Below are 10,534 nucleotides of genomic sequence, written 5' to 3' on the forward strand. Positions count from 1 at the left end.
TATATTCAGCCAACTTAGACATTAAGTGAACAGTAGGAACACATGATGGCCATCTGTAGTATTTCTTCAGTGATGCAGAGAAATGTGTTAATCCCTACTCATTTCCATTGCTAGAAAAAAAAAAATTACGATTACACTTAACAAATATGGTTTATTCTTTTAGCACATTAGTTTACTCTTTAACCATTGCCAGGAGTAAACCCTTAAGTTTCACAGGAAATTCAGTATTATCAGTACAGTAGCAAGAGTGGTTTTTGGCACCCTGTAAAATCCTAAGGAATGTGCAAGAAAAGTCTCAGAAGTAGCATTTCATTATCCAGACTTCTAATTTCTTGTTCATGGTATTTGACTTTACAGAACCTGAAGCTTTGATTACTTTCAAAACAGTTTTTATAGGTTTTCTGCTAGTAACCAACAGGGGTGTAACAACAGTGGCACAGTATTTTTCCTAAAGCATTAAAGACCAGGAAAAAAAAATAATCTTTTCCTTAAAGAACTACAATCAATTAGGACTACATAAAAAGTAAGTAATGAGGCATCAGGGCAAGTAATAGCACATCAACCCTCCACCACAACAGGAAGCATTTTTCAATCTTACAACAAAAAGGACTCAAATGAAAAAGAATTTAAAATTTATAGACTTCATAAGTTTTGTTCCTTCTCTCTCTAGATGGTAAGAAACCATTACCAATTAACTTTTTACTTTGCTCTGCAGGCAGGATCAGGGCAGAAGCTTTTGTTGAGATGGAATAAAGTAAATGGTTGCCTTATTTTTGCATTGATCACATGCAGACTGGATGCTGTATTGTCTTTGATAACTGGATTCAATCCAAGCTGGACCAGACACTTACAGAATGTTTCCCACACACACACATTATTTGGGCATGTCTCAAATAGAGATTAATCTTGTTCTGCTAAGTGTATTCATAAGCATCAGAAAAAGCTGAATTTGACTATAGCAAATTCTGTGAGGAAAAGGAATCAGAGAATATAACAGCAAGTCTTCCCAGAAGACAGTCTTTTCTACACATCCAAAGAGAACTAGCTGTTTGAATTTTAGATTAGCTGATACAACATTTTTTTAAATATTTCAAAAGCACAGCATGTTAAAACAACTTTCATTACACTTTGTAGAATACTAGTACCAACAACCTCTATGTGAAATTGTTACAACCTACTCAAATGCAGTCTCTTAAAATGAAAAAAGTACAGTATATCTAAAGCATATATACATGCTACTACCAAGGAAAGAAAGCAGTGAAGTAGCAACTTTTTATACATGAGCTTCTCTAAGAATCTTGCTCTTTGAAATAGCCCCCAAATTAGCTTGCACTTAAGATTTATTTTCAACTGAAAAGACTTACAAAATCACCCAAATCTTATTATAAGACCCCTTGGTCTTTTTATTCTGAGCTTGCATGATACTTTAATGCAAACTGATTTACTGGAGATATAGTACTGCAAGTTACTACTTAAAAAAAAAAAATCTAAGGATCAAGTGATTTTTCTTTTTGCAAAACATGAATATAAACCTCTGTCTTCACGCAAGGCGTATGCACCTACAGCCCTGTCTTACAAAGCTAGGTATTTCAAGAAAGGGAGTGCGCAGTCCTAACTACCAAATGAAACCTTTTACAAGTACTGAAATAGTGAAAACTAAATTAACTGATTATCAGTCCATACAACCACAAGGTTGCATTCACTACATAAATACTGACCAAATGCCCCCAAAAATGCCAAGAAACTACAAGCAAGTTCAAAACAGGATATTAAAACTGTTTCTTTCAGTGAAGACCAACCAGTCCCTTTGTGTACACATTTAGTTTTATTGTAACAAAGCAACTTGTACACTTTAACGTTTAAAACTGAGCATCTTTCTTTCCTTTCCAGTGAAACAAAAAAAAAAAAAAAAGAATTTAAAAATAAACAAGAACAAAATTACAATAGAGAATGTCAATTCCAAATAAGATCCTACAGGTTCTGCTGATTCTCCATCAAGTGGCAGGGCTCAAAGTCATCATTAGGAGAAGATTTTATTTTAAAAGTGTCATCTTAAACTGCAAGGATGTTTGTTAAACATCACAATTAAACATGCCAAAGGAGAAGAAGCCATGTTGTCAAAATGCCCACTTAACCCACCCAAACATCTGAAACCCACCCCGGCTGACCTTCTATAACCCCGTATTTTTTTTTTTTAAGTTTTTTCTTTTTTTTTTAAACAAGAGAAAGTAGACAGATACATGTTGGTAAATGCTAACTGTCCATATTCACATAGAGACACAGTGTAATCTCTGAGCCCAATATACAGAGAAAGAAGGAAAAAAGCTAGATTCTATGCACTACTACACAGGGGCCTAGCACTCTTCAGCTTCCAGCAGAGTGAAGGGAGCAGAAGGTTTTCTTTTTTCCCACAGAACATGGTGTGTTGATTCCATAAACAGTTTTTGTTTTGAGACAGAAAGGGATAAAAATGAACTTGAAACAGAAACCGGTAGATTCTTTTCCACTGTATTCTGCTCAAGGTATTTCCCCCAAAATAAATTGTGAACCATGGTGTAGAGGAGAGAAAAAGAGACCTCAAGAGAACAAGGCGACTGAGCACAAGAAAAAAAAGACAGCAACTTGCTCCCAGGGACTGGAGAAAAATTAAAAAGGTAAAAAGGGGGTTTGGAATCCATCAGTGTTCAATTAGTCATCTTCTCCTTCATCCTCCTGTTGAAAGATAAGCAACAATTAAAAAAATCTAGTCACTAAACTTCAGATAGCACGAACTTTCAATTGCAATAACTCGAATGTTTTACTACCCTACAGACTACAGCCCTACAGCGTTACTCATGGCATGCTGTATGATGACCTCTCTTTCCCTGTTCACTAAGGAGTAGTAACACTTGCTGTGAGTACCTGTTTACATAGAAAACAGTTAATAAATGGATGTCCCAATGAAAAACTACCATGACTTAGAATCACTACAAATATTGACCTAACTTTAACATTTAGAAAGGGAAGGGGTCATCTTTTTTCCCATTTTAAACTCTGAAGAGCAGATTGCTTCAACTTTCAGATGCTAAATTCTAGGTTACATAATAGAGCCCAGTACTCTGGTGCCCACAACAGCCCTCCTATCTCAATACAAGTATTTTTTTTTGCTGCTGAAATTCAGACACACCACACCCAATTATGAGAAACAAAGACATGCTAAACTTAAAGTTACCAACACCCTGGATGCTGTCCCTGGAATCCCACTTGCTACTAAAAGAAATTTCTAATTCCTGAACCCAACAGAGAGTCTTAGCTAAGCTAGCCATAAGCAGAAATAAACCAACAGGTGGGAGGATGACAGAACTGGATGTATCAACAAAAGTTATTTACAAGTAAAGCCTTGCTAGAACATTCACTAAGTAAGAATTTTATTATGCTAATATCCTAATTCATCTTGAGCACTTCCCTTGCAAGTTTACTAGAACTACATATTTGCACTGTCACTCATATACACATACTTATTACCACACTGAAACCACTCCACAAGTCAAAGTAGTAACAGTTCTGCTTCTCCCCTCCAAACACCTTGCCAGTGATTGTACAGAAAAGAACTATTTTACCTTCGTAACAATTGCTCAGTATTCTTACAAGATCCCTCTTATAAATATCTTTTGGTTCTTGTACACCAGAGATGGAAGGGGTAAGATTACTCACCTCTCCTTCCTCTCCCTCATCATCATCTTCATCTTCCTCCCCCTCATCTTCATCTCCTTCTTCATCAATATCCTCCAATCCTTCTTCCTCTTCATCATCATCATCATCCTCCTCTCCCTCCCCTTCTTCATCATCCATATCAGGAACCTTAAAGACACATATGCAACATTAACTACAGTGATCAAATTCACTCTCACTTGCACAGTGCTATTATGGGTACGGAACAACAACTCAGTGCTACGCTTACCAAGTAGTACTGTAACGGATTTGGCCAGATGTCGTCCTTAATGACTTCTCCTAGTTCATCAGCCCCTGCATCAGAGTGGTCAGTGAACCAGGTAAAGAAACTTTCTGGCTCTTCATGCTGTCTCTTCCTACTGGCTTTGTTCTGTGTCTGGCTTGAACGTTTTGTCAGATCCTGAAAAGAAAGTTAAAAAGCTCCCTGAAAAGTGGTCTTTACATGGCTTTTTTTTTTTTTTTTAAATAAGCACCATTTAGAAACGTACTTGTCTAAACAACCACAAGAAGTGACTTACTACTCCCTCTTTCAGGGAGAAGTATTTAAGAAACATTTGGAACCCAAACGACTCACAGGAAAAGTTACCACTCAGCTGCTTGCATTTCTCAGTAACATGAGAATACAGTAAAACTGCCTGTTTCTTCTAATGACCTCCACTGAAATACTGAAAATTCACAGGATCTTGCATTTGATTTATGCTTGTCTATCATAGGGAAGCACGAGTATGACAAGAATTTAATGACATACTGAACTTAAAAGATGTCACAATGGCTAAATGCTACAACTACTGCATATACACAATTTAAGAAACACTCAGTCTCCACACCTCTAAGCTCTATCTTTAACTTCAGATAAAGAACTGCCTAGCCTTCTTATCCTAAGATTTCCGGCTTTGAAGTCTTCAGGCCATTCTTTGTAGGAAGTGAAAAAACCTACACAAACTCCTAAAACATATGGTCACAAGAACATACATGAGTCCTGTATCTACCACCTTACCCCAGAAGTTTAATCAGTTTGCAACAATCTGTTTGCTAAGTCTGAAAAGAAAATTACTATCTGCTATTTAAATCCACTCTTTCTCTGATCATATGGTAATTCCAAACTTCCAGTATTTTCCTTCTTGATAGGATCACATTGATAGGTTTAGACTGTTTAATGAAGAACAATACCAGAATTCACACTGATTTTGTGGTATGATGGAAAGATCATTTGGCTAGTTTGTACGGGACTGTAACTTCTTGTACAAGAGAAAAAATTCTAGCTCTCAATGAAAAAAGATTAGGTTTTCTTCTTGGTCTGAAGGTGACAAAACAAGTAGTGATTTAACTGCAACCCTCAGTTCTATTTTTAAATACTAATTTTCAAAATCTTCAGGATAACATTAAAGTGCTCCCAACTTTTACAGAAACTAATGACAGCAAATTAATTATGTTTGAATACTGTCTGGATGAAAGACATGCCCACATTATTGTGTGGCTGCAACTTCTCCAAAGATGTGGTGTCTGGAAATGAAGTTGAGGAAATAAAGAAGAAAAAAGTTCACAGCCCCCTATCTAACCTCCCCAAACCCTGCTGTCCTTGGAATTCCTTATTTAATAGTTATTTTAAGAAAACAACAAAACGCAGAGTCTAGATCCATGCCAAAGAGAGACAAGCTAATGCACTTGTTAATCTCTCAAGTACACTTGCACTTTCACTGTTTTCATGGTGGTGCTCTGAGCAAGAGAATTCACTACAGATCTCCATGTAAATGGGGTATTCCAAACCCAGCAGGATAGGCATGAACTATGTATGTAGAGAAGGGGAAGAGAAGGGAGGACAAGGCAGCTTCAATACAGAAAAAAAAAATTAAAAGGAACATAATTAAAGTGATGGTATCACAGAGAGCAGCAATCATCCCTCCCAGATGCACAGATACATACCTTCCCAGATTTCCATTTGATCTCAGTTGATTTTGAAGATGGGTCTCCACTTTCATTGAGGTGAAACTCTTTGGAGAGAACTTTATTTTCAAAGTATGGATTCTCATCAAAATACTGCAGAGTTGAAAGCAAAGAGTTAGAACCCACACAATGCAAACACACATGCCAAGTTAAACCTGTTACTAAATGGGTAACCAAAGAGACTAAGTTAGAAACTACAACGCAATACATTGAAAAAAAAAGCCAGAAAAATCACAAGTGAAGGAATTATTTTAAGTACTTACAAAATCTATTCTGTAACCTGATTTGATGTCTTCAAATTCTGTCACTTCAACTCTGGTCAAATAATGCAGTGCTTCCTCATCTTCTTCTCCCAGCAGTGCAGATACTAAGACAGAATTAGGAATCCCACATTAACAAAGCTATGAAACGTGTGTCGTGCAGACGAAATACAGGAAATTGATAGTAAGCGAGATTTGAAAAGCAACACATCTGTCCTAGCCAACTTCTTGCGCCCGTTTTTTTTTTTTTTGAGTTACCAGCCAATAGACTATTAGCATTTGTGTGATTTGCATTTGCTGAGATGAAGACATTACATTTGCTGCTTGTAGTTGAACGTTAAAAAACAGCAAAATCTACCTGTATGCATCTACCCTTCTCTCTGAAACACATGCAGTTTGCCCCATCTAAGCAGTCTACAAACTTGTTTTGGCCTCTCAGAAACAGTCTACTGTCAAGAATACTATGGAGCTCACCTCCAATTAAAAACCAAACAAACTAGAATCTCTCTTTGCTTTTTTCTTTCCTTTTTTTTTCTTAAAGGGTACAATTAACTAAGAAAAGTGGGAAACATGTTTAAAACGCAGAAAGAAAACCAACATGGGATTTCAGTGAACAAGATGTTCCTTTGGTCAACAAATGCAAGAAATGAAAAGCTTATAAAATGCACTCCAGATCAAAAAGGAAGTGTTCGCATATGAAGCAGGCTTCTGTTTAAACACATGCCCAGCAACAAGTCTAGAAAACCCTCAGAGCTGCAAGACACTCACATAACAAGCAAGCAAACACTGAATTTACACTGAAAAAGAGAGGGCTATTAAGAATATACCTTGTGGGTGGTTGACAAATGTTGTTACCCAGAAATTTGGGATTTTGGCGATCAATTCTGACCTCTTCTGGAAGAATGGTTGGCGGAGTTTGTTGTATTTCTGTTCTACTTTCAAAATTTCCTCACTGGCTTGTTCATTCAGTCTGTAATAGAAAGCACCATATTAACCACAGGAAAGACAACTGAAATTTAAAGACCCATCATCCGTAGTTCGCTAAAACCTCAATGGATCTGATCAGACTAGCCTGCCATATTCAACAAATGAGGTTTCTCAAAAAAAAAAAAAAAAAAAAAAAGGCCCAAATCTGTAATGACTATTAAGAAACACTACACCAGAAGCAATCTCACTGACCTTAATGAAACATTCTTAACACACTGGATGTTTTGCAGCATTACACGAGGGACAGACCCTTATTTATGCAAAAGCGAAGTAGTATTTTACGTCTTAAACATTTTGTTTGCAAAACACCAGAAGATGGGTAGCACGTAACACTATCACCTGCTCTTTACAACTTTTGGGCAGGCAAGCAAGCTACAGCAAAGCAATTTTGTACCCCACACAAGTAAAATCTGAAGACGTAACATTTAATTGGTTTTCTAAAAAGGCAGAGCCCTGATACTGCGACAGCTGCACATGGCCAGAGCCTCGATAGTCACCTGCAGTCTTTCTAGGACCGTGTGCATGGAGATAAGATCCAGGCAAATACCGACACAGAACCCACACAGCTTTGGGATATGAAACTAATGTTTCAGTGACACTTTCTACATATTATTCTATAGGCACATTAATATATAATTAAAAATGATGTACAATAAAAGCTAACTTTTCAACAAGCTTTTGGTTCTGCTTACAAACATGAAAATACTTTTACAAAACAGCATATACATTAACTTGGAAAACCAATAAGAAATAAGTTTCTATTATCAAAACTTCCACAATTAGTTTAGAATTTTAAACTCAAGTTCTACCTTTTTAATTCTATACAATTAAACAAGAAACCAGAATACTTCAATTTTTTTCATACACAAATACTTCTTACATCTAATCAAGTCAGAACACAAGTGTATCTTGACAGAGTTTAAAGAGTGAGAACTACTACCGAGTGCTTACTTTACTGAATATTTTTATTTTTGAAAGTTACAATTTAATTTCTGCTAAAACATTTTACAAGTTTGTTAATGTTTACCTGTCTATTTCATTCTGTACTTCATCAATGTGTTCAATTGCTTCCTGTTGCTCTTTTTCTGAAAAACAAACAAAAACACATCAAAATCCCTTCATTCTCAAGTCTGACAAATCACCTGGGGTCTTCTCTTAAGACCTTTTCTAGCGATCTACTTTAGAAGTATGCAGATATTTCTATTAAATGTCAAGCATTACTAAGCCTTAAAACTTCAACTACTTCCAGGGCATACTACGGCTAAAGTGCAGAAAAGTTTGACAAAACAGCACTCAAAGCGAGTTTACCCCTAGAAATCACAGCTCACATTCCCCTACACAGTTTTACAAGTCAACTTAAATGCTAAGTCAATCATGACAGATTAGTAACAATTTAATTTTGCTAAGACCAACGCGTTTGAAGGAACGTTAAATAATTTAGAGAGGACGGAGATATCAATAGAAATAACATACACGCTGCCTTTTAAAAACAAAAAAGAACGTTCGAAAGGACGGTTGCAAGCAAAAAAAAAAACCCCTCCGAGTCGCCGTTTGGCAGATAATTTTCTAATCGGAACTCCCCCTCGACAAAGTCTGTCAAAGGTCTCCGTTTCAGGAGGGCTGTTTACTTATCGCGCTGGGGGATGAATGAACGGCAGCGGGAAGTCGCTGGAGCAGTGCAGCACGCTCACTCCTCCCCCGGTAAGTTTCCCGCACAGCTCAGCCCGCGTTAGGGGACAGCTCTCCCCGCTCCCCAGCTGCGCGGGTGGATGCGCTACCCTCTCCCCACGACGGAGGGACAGCCGAGTACGGAAAGCACGTGTGTGACCGGAGCTCGCAGCGGGCGCAGCACCGCGGGGCGCGACGGCGGACTTGATGGATGTAGGAAGGAGAACGCTGCGCCCTTCTCGCGGCGGCGGCCGGGAGGAAACCGACGGCGCGGCGACCTTTAAAAATCCCGGAGCTGCCGCGATCGCACGTGGGGATGGCGCGGGCGGTTCCATCGCCGCGCCGCCCGAGCACCGCGTGGCTTCCCGGGCGGGCAGGCCCCGGCAGCGGCGGCGCGGCCGGCGCCGCTCCATCCCCGCGCGGCGGGGCAGTACCACGCGGCCGCGGCGGCGCCGAGACCAGGAGGCGGCGAAGCATCATGGCGGCGACGGAGCACAATGAGGCTCCGCGGATGCTGCTCCGGGAGGGGGGGAGCGGGGGGGGGGGGGTCCCGCTGCTCCGCCAAGGCCGCAGCGCCCCCCGCCCGGCCCCGCCTGCGCCCGTGGGGAAGGAGGCCGGGCCGGGGAGCGGAGACAAAAGGGCGCTAACATGGCCTCCTCCTGCTGCTGCTGGGGCCTGCACATCCGCCCGGCCGACCCCGCGCTCTTCCCGCCTCCGGCCCGGCCGCGGCCCGTGTGGCTGGGGAAAATGGCGGTCGGTGCGGCGCGGTGCGAGGCGGAGGCCGCGGCGGCTGCCGCCATTCCCTTCCCGCCCCCGGCGCGGCCTCACCTGAGGTCTCGTCGGCCCCATCGTGGTTGGAGTTCAGCTCCTTCTTACTGACTTTGGCCGCCGGCGCCGACATGTTGGTGGCTGCGGAGCGGAGCGCGGAGGGAGGGGGGCTGTAACGGGACTGAGCGGAGGGGGGGCCGGGCACAGACTCCTCCTGCTGCTGCTGCTGCTGCTGCTGCCACCGCCGCTCTGGCTCCCTCCGCCGCCGGGGCGCTCCCGCCTCCTCCGCCCGGACCTGGAGCTCCCGGATAACAGGGGGCGGCAGCGGCGCTCGCACTGCCTCACGCTCTCCACAGCCAGAATCACCACCACCGCCGCCTCCTCCTCCTGCTGCTGGCGAGGGGCGGGCGGCGCGGCGCGCATGCGCAGCACCCCCCCCTCCGGGGCACGGGGGGGGACGGCGGCCGCAGCGCGCAGGCGCATCAAGGCCCCCTCCCGGGCGCTGGGCAGCGGGCGGCAGAACGCGCAGGCGCACTTAGCTCCCCTCCTCGAGAGAAGGCGAGCGCAGCGCTCTGCGCAGGCGCCGACACCGCCTCCTCGCCGCGAGAGACCCGAGCGCAGCCGCAGAGAGGCCCCTCGCCGGCCCCGCCCCCGCCGACCACCCCACGCTGGGCGCCCATTGGCCGCGCCTTGCGCCCTCGGAGGGAGCTGGGGGCGGGCTTCGGCGCGGAGACACAGAGGACGGCGCGAGAGGCGGGAGAAGGGCGGGGGGAGTAGGGCGGCGGCGCGCGCAGGTGTGCGCGCGGGGGTGGGGAGGCGCGCATGCGTGCGCGCGCGCGCCGCGGCAGATGCCTGGCGCACGTGGCCACGCGCCTTCACTGTGGGTTCCCCGCTCGAGGCCCGCGCGTCCCCTCACGGTCGCCCCCGCCCTGTGTGGAGACGCGGTCAGTGACAGAGGCGATCCCTCTTCTCGCGTGGGGTGGCCAAGGTCCCCCGGGGGAAAGGGGGGGGGGGGAGAGTAGCCTTTGGCACCACCCGTCCCTAAGCAATCCCAAAACGGCTGCCGTCCCAAGCAGTCCCGCAGCCCAAGGTGGCCCCTCTGGATCAGCCCCAGCGCCTCCTGTGCCTGGAGAGGCTGCATGAGGCGAGGTCGTGTTTCCAGCCTGCCTTGCCTGAGACATGGCGACCCCCGTCTC

The 10,534-nt window shown here is 43.7% G+C and overlaps 1 protein-coding gene across 1 annotated transcript; it reads right to left on the minus strand.

Annotated features, from left to right (window-relative positions):
- Nucleotides 1-2,396: 2,396 nt before the first annotated feature.
- SET (SET nuclear proto-oncogene) lies at nucleotides 2,397-9,836 on the minus strand. Its single transcript, XM_075772625.1, is given in 9 exon segments — nucleotides 2,397-2,712; nucleotides 3,694-3,840; nucleotides 3,941-4,111; nucleotides 5,635-5,748; nucleotides 5,919-6,022; nucleotides 6,743-6,885; nucleotides 7,930-7,987; nucleotides 9,399-9,536; nucleotides 9,539-9,836. Coding segments are annotated over 9 exon segments (1,182 nt in total). The 5' UTR covers nucleotides 9,822-9,836; the 3' UTR covers nucleotides 2,397-2,688.
- Between the last annotated feature and the right edge of the window lie 698 nt (nucleotides 9,837-10,534).

The sequence above is a fragment of the Balearica regulorum genome, chromosome 20, assembly GCF_011004875.1.
Source record: "Balearica regulorum gibbericeps isolate bBalReg1 chromosome 20, bBalReg1.pri, whole genome shotgun sequence".
Taxonomy (NCBI): domain Eukaryota; kingdom Metazoa; phylum Chordata; class Aves; order Gruiformes; family Gruidae; genus Balearica; species Balearica regulorum.